Here is a 27,700-nt window from a genome sequence, read left to right as displayed (position 1 = left end):
GAACTATTTTGATCAATTGTACCAGTTTTGTGCAATCAAATATTCCTACAGTATTACACTTGGTGGCAACAATTTTCATCAGGACTTTGGATGGAAGTTTAGATGTTTTAATAGCTTTCAGTTTGATTTTTATATCTTTCTATTCTATCTTTTTACAGGGAAAATGCAATTGACAGACTTATAAAATTATACAAAAATTGTGTAAGAAGGACTGGGGTAAGTGTTTAGATTTATCCAAACAACTGTTTTTAATGTTCATAGTAACAGAGTTTTAGGCATTCTTCCTTCATTTGCTCTAAAAATTTGATTTTGGAACAGCCGTTTTGACCTAAAAATGAGTAGAATTTAGTTGTATTTATTTCAAAATATTGCTGATTTTGATTAAGTCTTAGTTCTTACAAACACATCAACTTATTTTGTATGAGGATTTATTCAAACAGACAGATGGTTTTCCTGTAAAATTATGCCTCGTTCACAGGTACATTTAATTCGAATTGATTCGAAGTAACTGATTCTCATTAGAATTACGTTTTTGTCAATACGAATTAAAATATAACGTCTTAAGGACAGTAAAGAGAATTTGAAGGACATAGTAATTTAAATAAGAATTGACGTTAGGACGTAAAACGTTTCAAATGATTATGCGAATTAAACTAATTTGTTTTAGTTAATGCGAATGGAATTAGAATAACGTCTGAGCTCACCATTATATTCTTTTTACGAACGCTGTTTGAGCTTTAACTATTATGTTACAGTGCTTATCCAGTGACCTTTGGGGTATCACATTTGCAAAGTCCAAAACAGTTTACCAAATTGCAGTCAGATTTCTACTCCAACTAACTGATCAACTGGTAAAATATTTTAGCAGAATGCTCAAGTGAAATGTTGTTAGTTTGAAGTGAGTGCTGTAAAATAAAAAAGTTATACTTACCATCCAGATCCAGTCAGTTCATACCTTTGACAATCATTTCTAACACAAATAATATCTTACTATAGTATGAGTCACTGAATAAAATGGTCTAATTTTAACATGGAAACTTCTATCATAAATAAATATTATAAATGAATAGTTCAAAACATTGTTTTGTAGGTGTATATTTTATAGCTTTGTCTTCTAAGATGAAGTTATTGTGCAATTGTGATTCGAATAACATTTTCTATGCAAATTACTGATCTGCTGTCATTAAAGGGAAATAATTTATATTGAGTTCAAATGTACACATAAAATTTAATCAATGATACGAGGCTTATGATTTTGCCTACAAAAGATTCATAAAAAAAAAAATGAAATGCAAAATTAGTATGAAATTGAAGGGCATGTAAAACACAAATTAGAAATGTTTTGCAAAATACTGCTTATAAGATATCTTGTACTCCTTGGTAGACAATCCTTTATACTTTGAACAATTCAACATTTTGCAAAACAGCTGTTAATCGTCTTTCATCATTAAATAAGTTTCATTGTTCGTTTTAGAACAGAGGATAAAAGTTAAATAATAACAGAAATAATGTTACAACAAATTAAATGGGGAAATTTGATATTTGTCAGACAGAACAAAATTTTGCTGATTATTTGTAATATAAATTATTTACCTTTATTACCAGCAGATCAGTAATTTGTATACAAAATGTTATTCGAATCACAATTGCACAATAACTTCATCTTAGAAGACAAAGCTATAGAATATACACCTACAAAACAATGTTTTGAACTATTCATTTATAATATTTATTTATGATAGAAGTTTCCATGTTAAAATTATACCATTTTATTCAGTGACTCATACTATAGTAAGATATTATTTGTGTTAGAAATGATTGACAAAGGTATCAACTGACTGGATGTGGATGGTAAGTATAACTTTTTATTTTACAGCACTCACTTCATGCTAACAACATTTTACTTGAGCAATCTGCTAAAATATTTTACCAGTTGATCAGTTAGTTGGAGTAGAAATCTGACTGCAATTTGGTAAACTGTTTTGGTCTTTGCAAATGTGATACCCCAAAGGTCACTGGATAAGCACAGTAAGTATACAAATTAGGCCAATATGTTAATTAACAGCTATGTACTAGCTAAAACTATTGCATAAATGAAAGTTCAAGATAGATGAATTGATGCTAGTTCAAAATGAAATATATATTTGATTTGTTTCCCCCCACTTAATTTTAGGGTTATTTGACAGATAGTGGAGTAGTAAACTTAAGTCGTGTACAGATAATAATGCAAGGTAAGATTTACACAAGTACTTGAATCTGGTTCTTATTTAGTGAAAAGACATAAAAGCTGAAGTATTTTACAAATGCAGATGGGTCTTTCAGGCATCAGTTAGTTAAATGTGTACAAAATATCTTTTTAAAAAATCTGCTAAAACACAGAAATTTATTGTTTTGCTACATTAAACATTTATGGCCTGTAGAAAAGGCAAATATTATAGTATTAATGTATGGACGTTTTCATATTGGCCCTGTAACATGCCCGAGTTTTTTAATAATGGCCCTGAGGCAACGCCAAGGGCCATTACAAGTGTCCAAGGCCATTATTAATATCAAGGGTATGTTATAGGGCCAATATGAAAAAGTCCATATTTTGATACTTTTATGAACCAACTAAGGCAACTTCATTCAAGAACAGTCTTCGAGTCTCGGATCCAAAATTATACAGCTATCCACAAACTACAACAGGACCAATACAGAAAAAGCCAGTTTTATGACATTTTTATGCCCCACCTACGATAGAAGAGGGGCATTATGTTTTCTGGTCTGTGCGTCCGTTTGTCCGTCTGTCTGTCCGTTCGTTCTTCCGTCAGTTCGTCCGTCTGTCTCACTTCAGGTTAAAGTTTTTGGTCAAGGTAGTTTTTGATGAAGTTGAAGTCCAATCAACTTGAAACTTAGAAACTTAGTACACATGTTTCTTATGATATGATCTTTCTAATTTTAAAGCCAAATTAAACTTTTGACCCCAATTTCACGGTCCAGTGAACATAGAAAATGAAAGTGCATGTTTCAGGTTAAAGTTTTTGGTCAAGGTAGTTTTTGATGAAGTTGAGGTCCAATCAACTTGAAACTTAGTACACATGTTCCCTTTGATAGTATCTTTCTAATTTTTATGCCTAATTATATTTTTTATCCAATTTTTGTTAAATGGTTTTAATTCTACGATTAAACAAAGAGTAAGAAACTTACCGTGAAGAAGATACAGAAATTTCATAGCTGAACTTCAACTTGTCTTTTCGCATTCAATTTCGCATGGAATTTTGGTCAACATTGTGACTGTCAGATGTAATTTCTAATTTCTCATCCAAGTACTTAATTTTATGCTATTAAAATTTATTTCATCTAGCAAATGTAAAGTAGCTGGAAAGAATAAATCAGACAGTTTAACTATTCTTAAATGCTGGATTCTGAGGATTGAACAACGTAAATGAAACAGTGATAATAATTAATTGAAAGTCGTACTCGAAAAAGGCTGTGAAATATTTCCGTTTCAAGTCGTTACAAAACCATGAACATCATTTAAACTTGTTTTTATGATGTAACGTTTGAAAAAAAATTAAAAAATGTCACACTTTTTCAAAGAAATAAACGACATTTTGATTTAATCGATGTCCAGTTTCATCTGTTCATAATGCATGACTGTGATTTTGTAATGCACGGGTGTGATTTCGTAATGCATGACTGAGATTTCGTAATGACTGGCTGTAGCAATTTGTCCATTCATAATGACCAGATGTCAAAATTTTCCTTTTATAAAGCATGGGCATTTCTATACATATTGTAGTAAGTTGGTTAATAACCAAAATTATTAACCCTAAAAGGTTATATATCCGAGGTTGCAGCCTTATACTACTTTATATAATGTATTTAAGTGCAATATTTCTGTTTTGTGTTTGCTTTTCAATACTAAAATAAATTTTCAGAGCTTGGTGAGGTAGAAGATGAAATTTTCAAGAAGAGGAGAAATAATGAGGTAAGTCTGAACATTTTATTTACTTGATTTATATCATTAGTATCAGTTGCAAATTGATATGATTAAAAGGTTAAAAAAATATAGAATAGGAATAGCAAATTGTTTAGATAAAAAGGTTAATAGTTTCAATTCACAAATGGGGCAATATGCGCAATTGTTTCTCCACAGGCCGTAATGGTAACTTTTTCTTCTGTTGCTCAGCCCATATCGTAAACTTGTATATGTATGATGGCTTGTTTCGAAGCTGAGACATTTTTACATATGTGAATAAATTTTCGGGGTACGAAGTGTGATTCATTTTTCCGTAATTTAGCAAACCCCGAGTATCTTTTTGCGATGTGGCTCCTCATGGTAAAAAATCCCATTTTTAACACAATAAGTTCTTTGAAATTTTGATACTTTGAACACATTTAATAGCTCCATGGTTTTTACACATTTATTCTGTGTTCCCTTACTTTCTAAATTAACTCTAATGGTTCAGCTCAGTCATTTGTTTATCATAGAAATGTGTCAAATATCACTACACAGAGATTTTTTGTTTACACGTGACTTTTGTGTTCCTCATTTCAAGGCGCATTAGGGGTATTGTCCCAAATAAAATGTCTCTTGGCTAGTGTATTTATACATACATATATGTTGTAAACATTTCAATGACCTATTTGGACAGAACAGCAGTGATCTTAAAATTCATTGTATTTTATTTTTAATTTTCAGTTAGAATTCCAGCGAAGAAATAAAGAAAGGAAAGCAAGAGAAAAAAGGGTATAACCATTTAGTATATGAACCTAGAAATGCACACATGATAGGTTAAATTCAATATAATTTCTGACTATTAAAGGGGCACTAGCTGTCAAATTCATGTTCACCAATTTGACTCAAATTCTCATATTTTATTTATTACAATGTAAAACATTTCTCCAAACTATCAATAGTATAAATAAACAATTAGCAGGCCATGGTCTCAATAAGATTACGGTAAGCTTTGTTTCGTGTGAATTTTAGCAATGACGCCATCTAATTCAATTTCGAGTTGACCATCTATGACCATATAAGCGATGTAAACATAAACATAGATATAAATAGATTAAGCAACTCGTGCAGTTGGATTTTTATAGGTCTACTAAATTTTGTATTATATATTAAAAATGTATGTTTATCATCTTTTTTTCCTAAATAAGAATGATTTTTTTGTAGATCGAATCAGTAATTCAGATTATTTACCTTTGTTTCACTTTCAATGTTGACATACTTTTCCTTTAAATAACCGAACACGAACAATGCATGCGTTATTCCATCTCTTTCTACAGGGTTAAATTGGAGTTCACATGAATACAGGTTTAATGAGGTCGAATTATCAATTTTAATTAGCTTGATTTGCTTAAAGTGAATTATTATTGAACTATTTCACTTTCATTAATGATTGAACAAAAAAAATCATAGTGAAGATTGTTTATATATCTTGTAGCTAGTGCCCCTTTAAGAATAAAATTGAGAATGGAAATGGGGAATGTGTCAAAGAGACAACAACCCGACCAAATAAAAAAACAACAGCAGAAGGTCACCAACAGGTCTTCAATGTAGCGAGAAATTCCCGCACCCAGAGGCGTCCTTCAGCTGGCCCCTAAACAAATATATACTAGTTCAGTGATAATGAACGCCATACTAATTTCCAAATTGTACACAAGAAACTAAAATTAAAATAAAACAAGACCAGAGGCTCCTGACTTGGGACAGGCGCAAAAATGCGGCGGGGTTAAACATGTTTGTGAGATCTCAACCCTCCCCCTATACCTCTAACCAATGTAGAAAAGTAATTCTAATGCAACATCGTTTGTAACGTTCATTTTGATTGGATAACGTCACTTATTTACATGGCATCAATTGACAATTGATGCTATGGGACGTACGCGCAAGCGCAGACGGCATATGACATATTTTAAATACATGTTTTAACGTTGTTTTCTGTCAGTTTCATTAGAATGGAGATAACAATATTGTATTTTAAGCTCCGACGGCATCAATTGGGGATTTGATGGTTGCAAATACCTGTTTACTGTCTCTGCTAAGGCGTCGCCAGTAAACTTAATTTGCGACCATCAAATCCCCAATTGATGCCGTCGGAGCTTAAAATACAATACAGTTATCTCCTAAACGCATAACAATATGCATATTAAAATTCAGTTCAAGAGAAGTCCGAGTCTGATGTCAGAAGATGTAACCAAAGAAAATAAACAAAATGACAATAATACATAAATAACAACAGACTTCTAGCAGTTAACTGACATGCCAGCTCCAGACTTCAATTAAACTGAGCGAAAGATTACCGTATTCGGTCGTGTATTGTCCGCATTTGTGTATAGTCCGCACCCCTTCTTCATCCCCAAATATCGAGGAAAAAGTCTAGTTCGCTTGTATAGTCCGCGGCAACTTTTGACAAGATCAGGTCCGCGAACAATGACGGAAAATGCCGAATTTGCGGTATTTTTTTAAAATTTTTTTTTTGCCGAGATCGGCAATATAGTAAGTATTGTTGTTAAAGAGATGGATAGTCAGTTAAAACTTATGATAAGTTTCTGAATGGGATCTTTAAAGATATATTTTTAATCTTTGTTAAAGATTGCAACACACTAATCATTGTGGTTAAAAGATCGATGATGAATATAAAATTATGATCTTCAAAAGATTCTATTTAATTGCTTAATTAAATCGTCTTACAGACTATCATTCTTTACTAATTAATTTAAAGTCCCAAACAATGAAAGTAAGAACTGTATTCATGTAATAAATGTTAATTAATTCAATCATGTACATTTAACTATCGGCTTATCACTTTTGATATCATTGTAAGTGGTAGCTTGCCCAAGCCAATAAACTGTTTAAAATTCTAAAAATAAATATTTGGTATGCTATCAAACAAAAGAAATTAAAGATCAAACAGTTAAGATCGAAAATGAATTCAACTCAGACTGTAAAAACCAAGCCTATCCCTTTTGGTATATAAAGAAATGTTTAATGTTTAATAGTGCATCATATTCTGATATACCACCTTGTATTGTTATGTTTGATGTTTAAAAATTTATTAGAACTCATTAAATTGTTATAACTCTTTAATCTTATCATTTCTTTTATTGATTTGAAGAACTGCCTCAGGTTATTGAATTACATTCATCACTTGTCAAAAGTTGACATGGTTAATTAATAGCTTTCAACACACACCCGTAAACTCATTCATGTAAGATGATACACCTGCACAATATGACCTTTCACCTGGGAATATAGTTTCGTATACAAAATTCCACTTTTTTCGGGTTTACACTTTCAGTATTAATGGTTACGATTCACAATTAAAAAAATGTCAGGTCTTGATTCATTTACGTCGATAAGTTAAGAGTTGAACACAAAAAGTCGGAATACGAAAATATTTGATACTTTAATCACACACTTTCAAAATGGCGCTTCGTTGTTTACCTGTTACACACGCGAATAATATTAAACACAATCGATCTTGGGAAGATTTCACTAGGTTTCAACTTGACTATTACAGTTTTACCATTGAAGGGTTCATCTTTCATTGATATTCAGGATTCAGGTACACTGTTGAGATGTAATGACACAAATTTGACCAAATCCTAAACAAAGCGGACATTCGATCAAAGGCTGAATTTTATGCAAATTACTAAGTCAACACGGTTAAATTGTTTATTTTATTTTTAAAAATACAATGAGTAGTCAAGAATACAGTTGGATTGTTTATTTTATTTCTAAATAATACAAAGAGTTGTCAAGAATACATTATAACATTGACAACACATGATGTTTCTGTTTCTTAGCCAAACCTCGTTCAACATCGTATCCGAACTCTGGAAAAAGAAGGTCATGAAATCCTATAGTACTGCATAGTCGGCACCCCTTCCATCAATTTCATTCCCAGGGTAAAAAACCGTGGACTATACACCCCTTTATACAGTATGATTTCATCATATGAACATCAGGAACAATCCTTCCCGTTAGGGGTTTAGTATCATACCATCATAACATATATGAGAAGAACATAACCCGTGTCATGCCAACAACTGTTTTTAGAATTAATGTGTTTAGTTCCAACGCAAAGACCTTATCAGTGACTCAATATTAACGCCAAAATATGCAATCTTTAATGACTTGACAACAGTATCGTAATTATATCCCTTCTTAATAAGTCTATTCAAAGGTTTTGTAAGTTTCTGAGGTGAATACTGACACCTTTGTGCTTTATAAAGAATATTTCCATAAAAAATTGGATGTGAAATACCTGAACGTATAAGAAGTCTGCATGTTGAGCTATATTTACGAATGATGTCTTTATACCGATGATAAAATTTAGTAAATGTTTTGACTAGTTTGTGATATAGAAAACCCTGGTGTAATAATTTTTCAGTAATACATAAATTTCTCTCGTTAAAATCTAAAACATTGTTACATACACGAGAGAATCGTACAAGTTGAGATATATAAACATAGAAGTATACTGAAAAAGGTTAAAAACAATGGTTTTCAAAAGTAGACTAGAAGTAGTATGAAATATTTCATTGATGACCAAGAATAAAATTGACAAAGTTTAAAAATGAATATCAAATATCCTTTAGATTTTCTTTTCTGACATAACTTGTAAGTAATCAGTTGTAATTTCTTTTAATTTTTGACTTGCAAAATTTGCTTCAAGCTTTCAAACATTTCATTTTTAAAGGAAAAACTACAAAAGTAGTAAAAATTAACAATTATAAACAGTTTTTTCCCCTACAACTTACATACAGTAACCTAGAATGCAGGGAATTTTTAAGTACACACAAAAAAGTATAAGAGATTATAGCACTACACTTGCAATATAGCATCACATTGCCATAATGCTTACATTAGTCCAATTGATGTAATGACATGAGAAAAAGCTGCAGCCTAGAATTATTTTCATCAAGGTGTTTTACACTAGAATATTGATGCAAGTAAAATACTTTTTTTTTGGTAGAAACAGCAAAACATACTATTTGAATTTTCACTGTAACATATAAAGAATTGAAAATTAGTTTATTTGAGTTAAAAGATTTGAAAATCATTGTTGCTAAAAGAAGAAATTTTATTTCAGTTTTCTCAAGGGCCTCGTTGGACACCAGGTGGACAGTTTGCTCCACAGAAATTAGGCCAATCTCACAGCTCATCAGTATCAAATCCAAGACAAGAGGCCTACAAGGGTCGTGTGGATGCCATGCAGTCAATGATGGTATATTCAGGTCATGTACTAGTACATGACTTTGGAGAAATTATATAAAGGAAGAGAACATTAGAAAGTCATGCAAAGACAGAAATTTCAAAAGTTTGAAATCAAATTTTTATGTTATTTTTATATATTATTGAAAGCCTATGTCAGTGATTTCTAAGTATAAAAGATTTTATTATAGCCAAGAAAAGTTATTGAATTTAGATGTATAGCAATTATTTTTGTATATAGCAGATTATCAATGCAGATATAGCATTAATAAATTTGAATTTTACAGACAAAAGATGAGCCAGGTAAAGGTACAAAGAGGAGTGCTCCTGACAGTGAGGATACAGAGAAGACAGAGAAGGAAAAAGAGAAAGAAGAGGAAGAGGAGAAAGAACCCGATGATGAAGTCAAGTAAGTACACAGGAAATATATTTGTATTTTAAAATGGAGGGGCTTTTATTTTTATTGTTTAAATAAATTACATGTGATGGAATATTTGTAAGAAACAATAAAAATCTGAAGTAATTAGATGATATAGAAAATGTGATGAAGCCTATATTTAGATTTATAAATATTATTTAAAATTTCAAATAACTTTGTTGGGATTTTTCAATTGTATCCAGTGTAAACTGATAAAATTACAATAATTTTACTATATCATAGCATTACCTTTTGATTTTATCTATGCAATATCACAATATATAGTTCATACATCAAGTTTGATTTCTATTTATAAACCACTATTGAGAGTGCTTAAACATTTGTGTACTCTGGCCATCATTTATATAAAAAAAATCTGTTTGACACTTAATTACAGATTCTAGTCATGTACCCATTAACAATACAACAAACTGATATTTACTAATGTATGAAATGTAACATTAAAGATCTAACAAATAAGGAAACATTATTAACAAATTCATTCTTTGTTATATCTGTGGTGGCAGCTTATCTGTAAAAAAATAAATTATGCAAAAGTCAAAAAGCATATTGCAGATAAAGTAAGAAAAACTTAGAAACCAAAGCTGGCAGGGATAGTGCTCTTTCTGCAGCTTTATACTCATAAAACTTAAAATAATATATTTATTTTATTTACAGGTTATGGGAAGATGGATGGAAGGACAGATATTATAAGTCCAAGTTTGATGTAGATAAAGACGACATAGAATTCAGACATAATGTTGTAAGTTTGTTTGTTTTCAATCGATTCTACCTTCAACATAATATTAGAAATACATATCAGTTCAATAAAATAAGTCCAGGTGTAGGGTTGAGTATTCCTCTTTGCTGTTTCTTATGCTTCACAGTTTACATTGCTTGTTATTCCAATGTGTACATGGTTAATGTCATGCTTTAAAACATAAAAATTTTGCTTCTTTATTAAACTATTATTTGGCACTGTTGTTTTTAAAAGACAAATAAGAAGGTTAAAAAATAAGCTGTTTTGTAATTTTGCCACACACATTTCTTGTGTTAACCCGTTTCTCCATAATGACGCTTTTTGACGCCTTCCCTTTACTCCATGATGGCGCCTTTTGACGCCTGTATAGTACCTCAGTTGAAAAGCTTTGACTACAAAATGTCTGCATCAGACTTTAAAAAAAATGTATCCTATATGAAAAAGATATTCATGAAAATATTTGATTTGAATTTCATTGATGAAATGTTCATTTTCACAATGCATTTATACTTGAAACCTGTGGGTTTTTTTTATTGAAAAATATAATGCAAACCAAGTATGTAAGAAGAAGAAAAAATCCATGGAGGAAAGGATGTATGTATCAAGAAAAGTCAAATATGTCATATATAAAAATATTATTTTTCTAATGCAAATGAACTGAAAAGGTTAATGGGTGTGAGGTATTTGTTAATGAGACAATGCCAAACAAATATTTTATATGAGAAAAAAAAAGACAAAGAAAAATTGAGATATTGATGACTTTTTACATTTAATTTTCCATTGCAGGCCAGACATTATGTTACAGGTTTAAGTTGGGTTTTAAGATACTATTATCAGGTAAGTACTTCTAATCATAATTTAAACAATTACTAATTTGCATATTGAGTTTAAGAGGATGATAAAGGAAACCTATCTTTGCCTGCCTATCCATACCTACTTGTAAAAACTGTAGCATGCATTGCAAGATCCTTACTTAAAGCATATTTAATTCTACAAAGTGACACCTGCAAGCAAACTGATATATTAATGTTGAGATGTGGTATGATTACAATTGAGACAACTATCCACCAAAGTTCAAATGAATTGGATGTAAGCACTTATAGGTAACCGAACAGTATTCAAATATGAGAAAACCCTTACTGAATAGTCAGCTATAAAAGGCCCCCCATGTGAAAGATATGAAACAATTCCATTGAGAAAAGTTACTGCCTAATATATAACAAAACAATTTACAAAAAAACAAGTATGACAGACATGATCCAAGGAAAACCATTGAACTTCAGGCACATAAAGAATGTAGTGAGGTAAAACATGTATATGTCCGGAACATATATGAGACACATGAGAACTAAGGTGCCTATTTGACATTTATGTTGTCCTAATAAATTCAATCCCTTTTATATTTTATTTTCTTATGTCTCTTTAGCATCTTCCCTATTTTCTTCATTTTATTTTGTATCATTATACATATATTTACAGGGTTGTGCCTCTTGGAAGTGGTATTTCCCATACCTTTATTCACCATTTGTATCATTATACATATATTTACAGGGTTGTGCCTCTTGGAAGTGGTATTTTCCATACCATTATGCACCATTTGCATCAGATTTTGTAAATATCAGTGATCTACCCAATGATTTTGAAAAACATACAAATCCAGTAAGTAAGAATAGATTAAGTGTATAAAGTTGAAAATTATTGCTACTTTATATTACCATTTGATAAAAGTTTAGGTTAGCTTTGAAGAAGAAAATTAAGTAAATCGAAACCTTAATTGGTGTTTGAATGAATCTACCGGGTTAAAAGAGCAAACAAGCAATTTTATTTTTGTGGTAGAAAGTCATTTTATCATTGACTAACATTTAGAGTTGAATAATACTTGTAAAAACTTTTAGTTGTAGTGTGTTCTTATTTTAGCATTCACTGTAAACACATTAAAAAATGGTTTTTAGAAAATTGTAATTTATTTTTATTTAATATAAAGTTCTTATTCCCTATTTACAGTTTAATCCATTGGAACAGTTAATGGGTGTATTTCCTGCAGGCAGTAAGAAACATTTGCCCTTGACCTGGCAGACACTTATGTTTGATCCTGTAAGTATTACATAAAACCGCCATGGACATAAAGCAACTAAAAATCGAGACATTTAAGGTGGTACCCAACACTTGAACTAAAATTAATTTGGCTCGTTTAATTTTCTTTAAATTTTGATTAAGTATCTACTTTGAACCTTTAACAAAAATACAAAAATTTCAAAAAAATTGAACCAGCTGTTTTATCAGAAAAATTACACTGTTTATATAACAGTTTGACAAACACTTATTTTGATCATTGAGAACCTTAATATTGCCTTAACAACACAACGTAATTAAAACGTTTAGCTGATTTTACAGAGTTATCTCCCTGTAGTGTCAGGTACCACCTTAAACCAACTCCTTTGTGCAGTGCTACCTTTATAAATACTGTCCAGTAAAAGTGATGGAGACATTGATGGAATGGCAATCCAAATATTCAAATCATAATGCCCTATGCAGTATTAATGCACATTCCAACACATTGTTTTAGTTCTGAAAATGCTAAGATATAAAGCATAAACATTTGGAAATTCATATTATATTCCTATTCCATTAACATGTATGTCAGAGGGTAGATAGGGAAATTATTGAATAGGGTCATTGGTCTTTTTGCAGTATGCATCTTTTACCATTATGGATATTTTGAAAGTCCCTTCCTACCCTCCCAAATACATTTTTATGGAATAGCCCTAACAATTTAAATTTATAAAGGTCCTACTATTAATTAATATTATAAAATTGCTTTTGGTTGATCAGTGACATTGTTTATTTCAATTTTGAATGAATGCTTATTCTTTTTTTCATGTGAACAGGAATCTCCTATCATAGACTTTTACCCTACAGACTTTAGGATCGATCTGAATGGGAAGAAGTATAACTGGCAGGGAGTAGCTTTACTACCATTTGTAGATGAGAAGAGATTACTTAAGGGTTTAGAGACTGTTTATTCAGACCTGACTCCAGAGGAAGGTATTGGCAATTATTCATTATGTAATCTTCCTGTCATTTTTTATCAAACAATTTTATTGTAAGGTTTCTTCCATCATCTTTCAATAATCCTTACTAAATCTGATACTTATACTCAACTGGTAGTTTTTAAAAAACCAATATTTTTAGACATAATCCTCTGTCTATCTTAAACTACATCAAATAAAATTTATAAACAATTCATTGCAGTGAGCTAATTGATACAATCTATTTACTTTCTTTAAAGGTCAAGCAAGCAAACAAACACAATTAAAATCATTGTTTCGTATACACATGCAACACATATATATGCTGTAAAACTTCTGTGATTTATTAGTTTTCAGAAATGGTAGAGGTAAAGACAGGCTGTTTGTAGGTAAAAGACATCCAGCTCACTCCTTCTTTGAGGGTCTATATGAAGGTGAAAGATCAGAAGATGTAAGTAGATAATCATATTCAATATTAATGATTTCTGAAAATGCTTTTTAGATCAATTAGACAGAATGTGAATTATTATTGATAATTTAAGATGGATTTATTAATGATTGTTTGCATAACATGCAGTGATAACAAAGCACAAGAAGATATTCACTCCTCAACACATAATTCTTTTTCTCAGCTCAACAATCTTGATTCTTACCTTGTGCTAAGTAATGAAGCAGCAAATATAAGTTTTTAAGTATTTTATTTTATTTAGTTGTTGATAGATTTAAGTGAGAAAGCCTCGAGAAGACTGTGCTCAGTTTTCAAGGTTGTAGAAGGTACCAACAGAATGATATATTTAATCATTGTTTTACCTAGGAATCTTATCTGATGAACATCATGATCATAACCATTCTGAATTATTTACTTACAGGGAGTAGAAGTAAATCCGTCTTTGACACATGGTATGGCAGGACGTGTCTGGTGTGATGATAAAGCTTCAATGTCAGGAGAGTAAGTCAATACACAAAATATAGTATGAATTTTTTTTTTCTTTCTAGAGATCTACACTTGAGAGCTTCTTGTTGTCAGTCTTGATGGGAAGAATGCTGCACTGTTTAAATGTTCTAAGATTTATTAATCACCAACTTCCTTTTTACTTAATTTGTAAAGGCTAGGGTATCATTAGTGAGCTACTGCTACACTTTAACCAGTTTTTATCTTCTTTTATATATATATATTGTTATGCGTTTACTTTTCTGCATTGGCTAGAGGTATAGGGGGAGGGTTGAGATCTCAAAAACATGTTTAACCCTGTTGCATTTTTGCGCCTGTCCCACCGGCCTTTGTTAGTCTTGTATTATTTTGACTTTTAGTTTCTTGTGTACAATTTGGAGTTTAGTATGGCGTTCATTATCACTGAACTAGTATATATTTGTTTAGAGGCCAGCTGAAGGACGCCTCCGGATGCAGGAATTTCTCGTTACATTGATAGGCCTGTTGGTGATCTTCTGCTGTCGTCTGCTCTATGGTCAGATTGTTGTTTCTTTGGCACATTCCCCATTTCCATTCTCAATTTTATATAATATATGCCTTAAAGTTGGGTTATTAGGGTGTTTTTGGGTTTTTTTTGTGAGATCTATTTAAAGAAACCTTAAGTTCCTGGTGAAATCAAGCTTTTAACCATCCAAGAACTCTTGTGTCTTTAAAATATGAACTGTGATATTTCTGTATCTACATGTTTATGTTTTCCAGGTAGATTAATAAATATTACAATGTCTATGTTTCAGAACGATTAAATCCCCCTTACCACAACCAGAAATGAAGGATATCCTTGATAACCAGTGTTTATGGTTTGTATTACTTTAGTATAGAAGATCAATTGTTGAACTTATGAACACATTAAAGTAAATATGAAAAAATGGACACATTAAAGCAAATATGAAAAATTTGAGCTATCTACTTTTGATGATTTTTAAAACCTTCTATGAGAGATACATGTTTACAAGTAACAAGTATAAAGACATGTATACAAGTTTGATGAACGCTTATAGTGCAGGGATACAGGCATTCCCCTCTATCTGGTAAATGGCATCATAATGGCATGCATAATTGACAAGTTTTTTCCTGTGACAGACAAACTCGAAAGTGGTCTATTACCATACCATTACTCTGCCAGTTTAAGCAAGTGTCATGAATATTATACCATTACTATGCATGTCAAATCAGGAAATATGAATTTCCATACCATTACTGATGCCTGTCTAATCAAGTATCTATAATACTAAAATTACGAAGTCCATTTTTAAAGCAATTGCTTTCATGCCGTCGCGTATGGCCATCTTTGTGACCCAGATCAGAGACTCCGCCCAGATCAAGCCATAGTATTTTGTTAAACAGGCTCCTGGTCTGTCATTCTTAAACACCTATGTATGTTTTCTAATGCAATACATAGCTTGAAACTTTTGAAAAACGTTAGTGGATTTAAAAAAAGTTCAGCATACGTTCTTGTAGATGTATTTTTGTATTTAGGGGGACAACCGTTTGACTATCAAAAAAACATATACGTCCGAGTGAAAAAAATGCATTTTTATACCTGCGATTCTGTTTTCCGTTTGTACGATGTTTCAACAAAATATGGAATCATTTCAGTTGTTGATTTAGTATTGAAAATTTGACTGAATTATCTTTTATAATATACGGTTTTATATGTTTAATTGGTGTTTTTTTAAGAAAGAGGTCAGGTGCTCTTGTTCATTCATAAAATTGTCGTTCATTCATAAATTTATCGTAAAATCAAAATCACTACACAGGTTATCAGGTTATACGTAGTGTCAAATGATTACCTGTAATCTAAAAATAGACAAAGTTAACTGACCTATTTTGTTGATTTGTTTGCGCAAATAATTTGGAGGAACGAAACCCTTTTTGAAACACATAACAATAAGTTTGTTTTCCTTTTTTGTCATAACTCCGTAAGATTTATCGATCACCTTACTAATGAAATGGACCCGTCCAAACGTGATAGATGCCAAGTCCAGATGAAGAGATATTTACAATTTGGAATTTTCTAGTTTCATAGATTAAAAAAAGTACATCCTTTTTGGATATCATATTCAAAACTGGGTATGCATGACAAATGATGAAACCATTATCCTCGTCTTTCCAATGGACGAGTCTACTACGTTTGTTGACCCTCGGCGGTCCACCGTGTTTGCAATTTTATTTCACATGTTTTCGAAATATTGAAGATCATTTTCACAATGTTTCCTGAAAATTGGATAAATATCAAAGCAACTTAGAGCTGTTTGTTCTTGTTCGTATAATGACGATTTAATGTCATGTTTGTCTGTGATGGCCCCTCTTTTCGGGATTGCATGAGAATTATAGTTATCTCGTACCGCATGAGGATGACACATATCAACTGAGCAATAATGTTTGGGACTTAGTTTTTAAGAAATGATGACAAAGTAACATTATGAAAATATTTTTAGTCAGCTGAAATATATATTTATTTTTTACATGTTTATGTCTTGTAAAATATTTTTTTTCTTTCCCGTTTTTCAACATTTGCGTCTGGAAAGTTGAAATGTTTTAACTGAAGTGTTAAATTTAAATTAATGATGAAAATTAAATCAATAAAGGAAATTATTGCCCAGTTACAAACACTACTAGGGGATAATCCATAATAATTTCTCTTGGAGTTTATATGTTTCAGCACATGTATATTTGACCCCAAATTTAGCCTGGTAAACGTGTTGTCTCCTTGTGAAATATAAAACATATTAAAAATGACTTTCTGCTAAAGTCTTTAATTGATATAAAGCTAAAACCTTCTTAATTCTCACTAGACAACACTCCTGTCATGTTTAATTCTTAAATATAATTTTTTATTATGTGGATGAAAAAAAAGTCCCCAAAACATAAACATGGCAGCAATTGCTTTTACAGCCTTTCAGGCTTTGATTTCAGCCGTCATCACGTAAAAACGACGAATCATAGAATTCAACTTTATATATCACTAGTATAGTACAAAGGTGTAGATTGAAAATTACACCACTCCAGGCCCTTTTGTTTTCCACGTAATTAATATTGCCAATAATTAAGAAGTTCCGGGTCAAGTCTGATACCGATACCAATAGTATATTCACCTGTTACCTAATACCTAATCTGTACGTTCCGGATCTGACAGGCGCACCCCCAAACGGTGTATTCAGGGTTAATATGCTATATACATGGGTCATATAATCACAGGGTTGACACTACTAAATTTTCAAATAGCTACCTATTGTAGTATTTTAATCAGTAGGACTTTCTAAGATAACAAGACTAAAAATGAGGAACAGTTTTCAATTTGTTAGTGGGCATACATGACGTAAAACAGCGAATCAAAGAATTCATCTTTATTTATAACTAATATAGGACAATGTTGTTGATTAAAAAATACTCCATTCCAGGACCTTTTGTTTTCCAAATGATTAATATTACCAATAACTGATAAGTTCCAGTTCAACTGGTTCAAACAGAAAGATTTGAAAGCAGAGAAAAACTGTGTATCTTATTATCAGCATGACTTTATCAGATGACAATACTAATACTAAAATAAGGCTTGCGCATACTCATAGTTATATACCTTAATTCAGTCACGGACCCGCGATATCACGGATGTGTTCTAGTATCTTTTATCTTTCTATTTATTTACTGTAGATGTATACTATTTTTCAGTATTCTGTACAAAGATCCAGTATATGATGATGACCATTTGTTTCCATCCAAAGTACTCCCTAATGCTAAGTAAGTATGTGCAGTATATATAGTATGATATAGTATAATCCCAAAATATATAACCTGTCTCACCATGCTATTGATGTACTTTTTGTTATAAATAACTTAGCATTAATGACTAGGATTTTATGCATTAAAAACTGTGTGTTAAATTCATTAATATTTAAAAGTATTTAACTACGAACTGATTCAACAAATATACACCATTAAGTTCTTTCTTAATACACTAATACCTTTTGAAAATTGTTTGTTTGCTCTTTATGAATATTTCTCATAGCAGAAAAAAACAAACTTTCCCTAAAAAAATTGCATCCAAAGATGATTTTAGCTTTGATGTTTCTTATTAGCCGACATAAATTGGATTTTCAACTTATTTCATGTCTCAGGAACTTGATTATGATAATGTCCCACTATAAGGTTAGTTTATCAGAAAACAGTCAATCTACAGCTGCTTAAATAAATGTCATTGTGAGGCTGATACATGGAACATAACCTTCAGGACTTTTTTTACAGTCAATATTTAGATTTAGTCTAAGGTTCAAGTTTTTAAGTCATTAATAATTTTGTCAAACCTTCATGGAATTTTGATAATTTGATAAAATCTTAGACTTCATAGGTCAACTATATTACTTCTATTTCTTTACTGATACAGGGGTTACATTCTGTAGAAATTCTGATGTTCCTTTTGTAGGCACTTTTACTATATATTTACATTTTACTGAAATTATACCATGTTAATTTTAAAAAGTTTGAAACTATAGCAATATCATGCATATTTATGAATTTTTAACGAAAATTCAATTCATTTCATTATAAAATAAAAAAAATATTTTTACCATCACAAAATGTTATCATCATGCATGTATAGTCATTTTATAGCACATCATTGTTTTTATTTAATCAGTGATGAGCTGTCATTTGTAGATTTCCTAGAGAATTACACATATTAGAAACCTATGGTTTTAGACTTACCTCAAGGTGACATGTTACCTTGCAGATCCACAAACCCTTTACTAACTTGTCCTGCTGATTAACCCATATTGCTTTATAGAAGGCATGTTTCAAAGCTAGTTTTTAGTAGTAGATCATGTTTAGTAGAAATAGTGGTTGGCAAATATCTTATTTCCTGTGTCCTGATATCTTAAGCATACATCCCTAATTCTTGAAAAAGTAAAGACTTAAATTAAATCACATTTCAAAATAGATCCTTCACACCCTTTGCTTTGTTGCAACTTGTTTAGACAAACTTTAATTAAGATATATGTGGAAAAGTCTTAAGTATGTTTGGACAGAATAGCTAGATGTTCAAATAGAGTATTTGCCAACCATGTGTACTTTTATAATGATGATTTGTTTATTGTTATAGTTGTATTTGTTGAATTTCCTTTCAGTTCATTTGTTTTTTATTTTGCATGAAAAATTATTAAGCCAGAATTTGTTTTTAAATAGCTTCTGAAAAGTTAAATATTTGATTTTATTTGTTTTCTATTTGCGTTTTGGTATCCTAACAAGGAAGTGGTGACAAGTTTACCTGTGTATCGTGTTAAATTATTCTTATTCATTGGTAACTAAAGGGAAGTATTCTTAATCATTTGAAGATAGGTGATGATTATACAATTCTATTTCATATTCAAAGAATGAAATTATTACCTACTTTTATAATGTTAAATTGCACTTGTGTTATATGGTTAACATTCATGGACTCCACATTACATATCCAAAGTTCTATTGAAAGTTGATGGTTGAATTTAGAATCTTGCCAAATTAATGCAAGGCATCCAAAACAATCTTTATTTTTGCATGGATATGATTTTTACATAGATGAATCCAAGTTAAGGAATAAAAGAGACAAGAGATGGCACCCATGATTATTTTCTATTGAAAAAAACCCATCAAATTGAGATTTGTATACACTGATTTTTAAAGGATGTGTATTGAAATAATTTTCCCAATTGTAAATGTGAATTCCCATAGCACTGACAGCAATGAGTTGGGGTTGGTGGTCGCTAAAAGATGACCAAATTAATAGAAGTTCATGTGTGACTTGTAGACAATAATCATATGCAAACATCCTGTGAAGAAATGATGTAGCAAAATTAAATAAGAATGAAATGTGCTCTGTGACGTCATAACCATCTGCAGAGAAACATAAACTACCCAATTGTGTGAGCTGACAAAATGTGCTACAAACTCTAGTTATAATACATTACTTTTAATTTTTTTGCACTTCTTAGTTTGCAATGTTAAAATTTGTAGTAATTCAAGGATGGGGTACTTACATACTACATTAAATATTGCCACTTTCTAATTTTTTCTTCCACTTAATTGAGTGCTCATAGACATGATTGATGCTGACAGATTTGAATACCATCACAAGGGCAGTTCTCAAAACAGTGAAAACATTGCTATTCTGAAACTTGAAACTATTATATTATACTGGTTGTTTTAGGAAATCTATTTCCTGGAGAGAGAAAAAAGTTCTTTGAAATTTTCAAATGGTTGAGCACCAGTAACAGTTTTCTCTTTAATTAGAAATTAGAAAATTTACAATTAGAAGCCGCAAGAATAGTAACAGGTCTACCAATATTTACAAAAACTGAAACTTTATATTCTGAGGTTGGCTGGGAATCTCTTTTTGAAAGAAGAAGGAGAAGAAAATTACAGATGTTTTATAACATGAACCAAAAGCATGCACCAGAATATCTATGTAATCTTGTACCTCCTTGTGTACAAAGTACAACCAACTACCCATTGCGAAATGGTCATGATATTATTGTTCCATTTTGTAGACTTTCCCTTACTACTGAATCGTTTATTCCCTCTACTATACGTGAATGGAATAAACTTGATCCAAAAATTGGCAGTGTCGACTCTATTTCTAAATTTAAGAAAGAATTAAAAAACGATAGTCTAGTATGTAAAATTGAAACGTTTTATTTGTACGGCCCAAGGAAATTAAATATTATCTTAACGCAATTGCGATGTTCCGCTTCATCCTTAAACAATGACCTATTTAGAGCAAACATTATAAATGATCCTTCTTGTCATTGTTGGTCCGATATTGAGGATTTCTACCATTACTTCTTCGTTTGCCCAAAATACACATTATGTAGGAAAAACTTATTTTCAATAACCTTAACTGGCTATCTGAAAACTTTGTTTTAGATACAAAACGATTAATTTGCGGACACTTGGAACTTTCGAACGAACAAAATATTCAAATTTTCAAACATGTTCAGAATTACATAAAAAGGTCAAACAGATTTCTTATGCCTTGATAGAGCGTTATTATTGCTGACACAGGACGTCATCGTTGTCATCAATCCACAAGTCATCGTCACAGAAGTATACGATTTTTCAAACTTTCTTTTTCCTTTTTTACTTTGTCTCCTCTTTGTTCACCTATGATAGCTAGTATTATATTGTATAAACTGTTTGTTTTATATGCATGTTCATTATATTATACTATTATTGTAACTTTATATTGTATTATGGAGAAGACTTCATAAGTATGATTTACTTGTGTCTAATCCATTTTGCTTTAATTCAGCAAATAAAATATGTTTAAACTAAAACTAACAGTTTTCTCAAATAACTTAATTCCGTATTAATTCTTCATTTCTACAGAAAAAGGGCAGGTTACTAGTCTACTGATATTATTATTGATATGAGGACCAGTTACCGTCGCTGATGAATCTACCTCATATTATAGAATAGTGTATTAAAAAGTAAATTATTGTTATATTTGGTTGATTTTAGGCAAACAGAGATGGAGGTTTGTCAAATGAACCAACAATATTGTCCATAAATTCTTAATCTAACGTGTTAATGCAAACATTGATTAGAAAAAGTAACACATTATCTTAGTTTATTTAAGAAATAGTTTGAAATTTAGATTCTGAGAATTTTTGAATAATATTTTATCATAAGTTTTTAACTGCTCATTTCAGAATGCCAGACAGAGTATTAAAACCAGAAGATTTTGATCAGAGAAATAGGGGAAAGAGTTGGATGCCACAGTTAGGTTTCCAGAAACATAGTGGTTATAGAGGAGACAGAAAAGACAGTTCAGCAGCCAATAGAATGTTGAGGTTTGTTCTTACACTTGGTCAGCTCATATTGTTAATTAAGTTATTATTGTATGAAGCCAGACTTAGATAAAATCATTTATATGACTTATGAGCCACTTACAAATGTCTGTTATTTAACTCCTGCATAACACAAAATTGATGTCAAGACAGTTAGTTGTATATATATATATACATGTAAATTTTACAGATCTAACATTGTTGGGTTGATGTTTAGACGAGTTGTATATACATTATGTACACAGCCATGTTTCACCATCATTGATGGCGATCCGATGGATACATCTGTTGTAGGGTTGTCACTGACTCAGACGTACTTATGAATATAATTATTTTCTGTGACTGTATCTTACATTAATTTGTGGATCCTTTACTATAGATAATTTAGCTGATCTGTAACAATAACATCTTCATGCCTTATATATCATGTACTGTAGTACGCCGCTAGATTAAAAGTGATGTGGAAAGGTAACACATGCCCGCCGAAAGCTCTTTTTTTGAGAGCCCAGGTGGTCGTGTGGTCTAGCGGGACGGCTGCAGTGCAGGCGATTTGGTGTCACGATATCACAGTAGCATGGGTTCGAATCCCGGCGAGGGAAGAACCAAAAATTTGCGAAAGCAAATTTACAGATCTAACATTGTGGGGTTGATGTTTAGACGAGTTGTATATACATGTAAATATTATAAAGAATAGTTTTTACTTTCACATTTTTATGGAAGGTATTTTAAAGGTTCATATGAGAATGTCTTGTATATCTGATGATCTATACACTTCAAATTGAAAACAATTATAATCCTTCAACAGATAAAACATATGCTGTGTCTTAAGACATTAAGATGATGTTGTTTTATAGAATATTGAAATGTTTACAGTATATGTTTTTTTACAGAGGAAGTATGGGACGAGGTAACAACCAAGGAGGCGGAGGTTGGAACAGACAAAGTATGTACAAATCTCATAGTGCTCCCTCGCTTAGGTATCCAAGAGGTTGGTAATACTTTCCTCTCAGTCTAGGCATGGGGTTAAGGCAATCACATACAGTTTTCTGACAACAAATAATGGAAATCCTGATCAGAAAATATCTGTTTCTGTAGATGCTATCTGTAAACATTGTACCATGTGTGTGTTAAAATTGTTTGAACTTTTCGACACTAGTTCTTGAAGTGGGGCAGTGAGTCGCTTACTGTCCTAAAGTTTTTTCCACTTTATATTTTATCAAAATTATCCTTTTCCACACTTTTGCTTAAGTTTACCTCATGCAAATTTTATGAAACAGAGTTTGAAATTGAGACTTGCCCCTTTCTAACTTGGAAAATTACAAAGCTTGAGCATAGGCATTCACATCATCATACACCTCCTTTTTTTCACTAAGCCATCAAAATGATTGGGCAGGCCATTGTCCTTACTTGTTTCTTTCAAAATTACATATGATGGTGTAAGATTCAATACTGTTTCTAAACACTAAATATTTAAAGCTCTTTTTAGGATAGTTGCATTTAGAAACTTATGGATAAAAACAATGCATAAGTTCTAATGAGAGAAACATTTGCTGAGCGAGATCTAGACTGAATCGTCTTGAAGAGTGCACTGTAAAACTTTTATTTATCTAAAGGAGGAAATAAAATTTAGACAATTTATTTTTAACAGAAACCCTCTGTTTCAGTTTATTTACTCTTAATAGATTCCAAATTCACTATAATGATATTTGCAGTTTATTCTGTACCCATTATTTGTCAGATAACTGTCATTGTTTTATAGCATGCTTTAAATGTTTTTTTTACAAATTGATGGTACACAATACTTTTGATATACAGTATCAACAAAAAAATTTCAAAACTTATTTTTGTGTATCAAAGAAATTTAGTCAAAATAGAGGGATCGATGTCTTGTTTAAATAAGTTTTTTTATTTTAAATTCCCCTTTTTAATAGCGTTATAAACTTTTCTTCTAATTTATGAACCCCTTGAGACTGTGAGAGGTCTGTTTGTTAGGTGTTCCAAGGCATAAATTTTCTTCGATCCCAATTGATATTTTTTGGCAAATTTCTACACCTTCACATACAATAATGTCAATATGTACGGATCTTTTCAATTTCAATTTTACATCAAATATTTATATATTTTTATGCCCCACCTACGATAGTAGAGGATCATTATATTTTCTGGTCTGTGCGTCCATCTGTTCGTCTGTCTGTCCCGCTTCAGATCAAAGTTTTTGGTCAAGGTAGTTTTTGATGAAGTTGGAAGTTGAAGTCCAATCGAATTCAAACTTGGTACACATGTTCCCTATGATATGATCTTTCTAATTTTAATGCCAAATTAGAGATTTTACCCCAATTTTACGGTCCACTGAACATAGAAAATGATAGTGCGAGTGGGGCATTCGTGTACTGAGGACACATTCTTGTTTTAATCAATTCTGACATTGGTATATTTATATAAAACAGAGCAAAAGAAATACTCAAGGTTTAAAAAAAAGTTTTCATAAATACATAGTTCAAACATATCAGCAAATTTTATTCTTCTACACTGATTTTTGTTTGTATTTTTTTTTATTTTATTGGTACTGTATAACTTGTTATCTTAACTGTTTATCACTTTCACACTTGTTCAGCAAATTCACACTTGTTAATCACATTTACACTTGTTGTTTGATGTCACACCTAAGTATTGTGAATTGTGAACTGAATATTTAAACACTAACAGGCTCTGATAAAATGTTGATCAGAAATCATAAAGGTTCATTTCCAAAGATATTTATATGGACTTGAAAAATTTGACTGCAAAAAATACTAATGGAGTAAAATGAATTTATATAATATGCTTTATTTCTTGTAATTGTTCTATGAAGATCTCACTTTTATCTTATACATATCGTATAAACATCTATTATATCTAATTATATGATACAAGTTGTACAGTTTTCCCCAAAATATTAAGAAACCTGTAGTTAAATGATAATGTCTTTCAACTCTACATCAATGCTATTTTATTGTTTGGAGTTATCTCTCTTGTCACAATTTAGGTAGTAGAACAGCAATGTTATTCAATGGTTCGGAGTTATCTCCCGTGTCACAACTAAGGTTGTAATCCATGCGATTTAATTGTTTGGAGTTATCTCCCTAGTCACAATTGAGTTTGAAATACATAATGGTATTTAAGGTAGATGGGGCGTTTAAATTATAATCCATGGAATTTCTTAATAATTTGCCAAAATGTAGTTTGTATCCTGCTTGTCTGAGAACATTAATAAAATGAATGGGTCACTGGACATATTTTCACACTACAGGTTGTGCAAAATTGTCAAATTTTGTATAGATTATGCATGGAAAACCAAATTTTTGGTCATATAACAAACCGCACTATAGAATTTTGAGATAAAATATGAGAAGATAGCTCCAATATTATTCTTTCAGATAAGAAGAAGAAAAAATGGGGTCACCGGACTCGTTTTCTTGCTACATAATAAATTTGGTAAACTCCCAACACATTCTATTGTAAAAGTAACACTATCTGAATTATCTGCACTTGCATTTGAGTTGTCTCCCCTTCTTTGGCAAAGTTGGGGGGGGGGGGGGGGGGGGGGGGGAATGAATCAAACAAAAGTATTTGTTTTCTGGTAAAATACAACCATAAATATGATAAAACATGGCATATTCTATTTTATAATGAAAAATCTTACTCATGAATCACCTACTAATTTCAAAATTTGCACATTTTATAAAAAATCTAAACTTCAAATTTCCAAAATGGAGGAAGACACCCTATCCACCTTAATTGTTTGGAGTTATCTCCCTTGTTACAATTGAGTTTGAAATACACAATGCTATTTAATTGTTTGGAGTTATCTCCCTTCTCACAATTGGGGAGACAGTACATCAATGATATTTGATTGTTTGGAGTTATCTCCCTTGTCACAATTTAGTTTGAAATGCACAATGCTATTTAATTGTTTGGGAGTTATCTCCCTTCTCGCAATTGGGGAGACAGTACATCAATGATATTTAATTGTTTTGGAGTTATCTCTCTTGTCACAATTGAGTTTGAAATACACAATGCTATTTAATTGTTTGGAGTTATCTCCCTATTCACAATTGAGTTTGAAATACACAATGGTATTTAATTGTTTGGAGTTATCTTTCTTGTCACAATTGAGGAGATAGTATATCAATGCTATTTAATTGTTTGGAGTTATCTCCCTATTCACAATTGAGTTTAAAATACACAATGGTATTTATTTGTTTGGAGTTATCTCCCTTCTCACAATTGAGTTTGAAATACACAATACTATTTAATTGTTTGGAGTTATCTCCCTTCTCACAATTGGAGTGACAGTACATCACTGCTATTTAATTGTTTGGAGTTATCTCCCTTGTCACAATTGAGGAGATAGTACATCAATGCTATTTTATTGTTTGGAGTTATCTCCCTTGTCACAATTGAGGAAATAGTACATCAATGCTATTTTATTGTTTGGAGTTATCTCCCTTGTCACAATTGAGGAGATAGTACATCAATGCTATTTAATTGTTTGGAGTTATCTTTCTTGTCACAAATTGAGGAGATAGTACATCAATGCAATTTAATTGTTTGGAGTTATCTCCCTTGTCACAGTTGAGGAGATAGTACATCAATGCTATTTAATTGTTTGGAGTTATCTTCCTCAACACAATTGAGGAGATAGTACATCAATGCTATTTAATTGTTTGGAGTTATCTCCCTCAACACAATTGAGGAGATGTACATCAATGCTATTCAATTGTTTGGAGTTATCTCCCTTGTGACAGTTGAGGTTGTAGCACATCAATGCTATTCAATTGTTTGGAGTTTTCTCCCTTGTCACAATTTAGTTTGAAATACACAATGACTAGAGGAGTTAGATTCAGTCTTGCCTATTTCAATAAATCTATCATCTGTTCTCACATCCATTGAAAGAGAAAAGAATTTATTTGTATCCATAATTTATTCTCTTTCCCCAGCTGCTAAGGCTTCTAGGAAGAAGGTTCCTGCAGCAGGTTTCGCCAGTGTTCAATTGCCTGGCCTTATCTAGCATATTCAACCAGTTTGATAGGGGATGGTTGTATATAACCACTGCATGTATGTTTACGAATTTATATTGCAATTACATTTTCTGGTTTTGTTTTTAAAGCTTTTAGAGATTTGTATCCTGTAGATTTTTCAAGATTATGTTTACCATAAGTAATAGCAATAGCTTCTTTGTATGCTTTAGCCTTTTTTCATGTGCAACTACAGTACTTAAGTATTTTAAGTTGTTACACCAAAAAATTAACAGATATTTATTCATCAATTTCATGTAAGCTTTACAATTCATCATTTCTTGTCAATCACTATTTCTAAAAGCATGAATGCGTATTTGGCAAAACATTTGGTTTTTTTCTCCTCATAGAAAAGCCATTTATAAATGTCTTTCCATTTGTTTTGGAACCTTCTTTCCAGTCTATCATTCTGTTCAT

The 27,700-nt window shown here is 31.3% G+C and overlaps 1 protein-coding gene across 2 annotated transcripts in view; it reads left to right on the top strand.

Annotated features, from left to right (window-relative positions):
• Nucleotides 1-27,700, top strand: part of LOC134712023 (5'-3' exoribonuclease 2-like) — a 50,158-nt gene that overhangs the window by 11,416 nt on the left and 11,042 nt on the right. Inside the window, exons 11-27 of one of the 2 annotated variants that reach the window (XM_063573118.1) lie at nucleotides 159-216; nucleotides 2,174-2,231; nucleotides 3,921-3,970; nucleotides 4,685-4,732; nucleotides 9,090-9,224; nucleotides 9,499-9,620; nucleotides 10,308-10,392; nucleotides 11,176-11,226; nucleotides 11,941-12,048; nucleotides 12,394-12,483; nucleotides 13,278-13,434; nucleotides 13,769-13,869; nucleotides 14,288-14,367; nucleotides 15,144-15,206; nucleotides 18,079-18,147; nucleotides 22,089-22,229; nucleotides 23,117-23,169. In XM_063573118.1, the coding sequence (XP_063429188.1) occupies nucleotides 159-216; nucleotides 2,174-2,231; nucleotides 3,921-3,970; nucleotides 4,685-4,732; nucleotides 9,090-9,224; nucleotides 9,499-9,620; nucleotides 10,308-10,392; nucleotides 11,176-11,226; nucleotides 11,941-12,048; nucleotides 12,394-12,483; nucleotides 13,278-13,434; nucleotides 13,769-13,869; nucleotides 14,288-14,367; nucleotides 15,144-15,206; nucleotides 18,079-18,147; nucleotides 22,089-22,229; nucleotides 23,117-23,169 (1,469 nt within the window). Of the gene's footprint in view, nucleotides 1-158; nucleotides 217-2,173; nucleotides 2,232-3,920; nucleotides 3,971-4,684; nucleotides 4,733-9,089; nucleotides 9,225-9,498; nucleotides 9,621-10,307; nucleotides 10,393-11,175; nucleotides 11,227-11,940; nucleotides 12,049-12,393; nucleotides 12,484-13,277; nucleotides 13,435-13,768; nucleotides 13,870-14,287; nucleotides 14,368-15,143; nucleotides 15,207-18,078; nucleotides 18,148-22,088; nucleotides 22,230-23,116; nucleotides 23,215-27,700 lie in introns of both variants that reach the window. The other variant, XM_063573117.1, reaches the window with a different exon arrangement.

Source organism: Mytilus trossulus, chromosome 3, assembly GCF_036588685.1.
Source record: "Mytilus trossulus isolate FHL-02 chromosome 3, PNRI_Mtr1.1.1.hap1, whole genome shotgun sequence".
Taxonomy (NCBI): Eukaryota; Metazoa; Mollusca; class Bivalvia; order Mytilida; family Mytilidae; genus Mytilus; species Mytilus trossulus.
The sequence above is the reverse complement of the archived record's forward strand: the minus strand, read 5'-3'. Positions and strand labels throughout refer to the sequence as shown.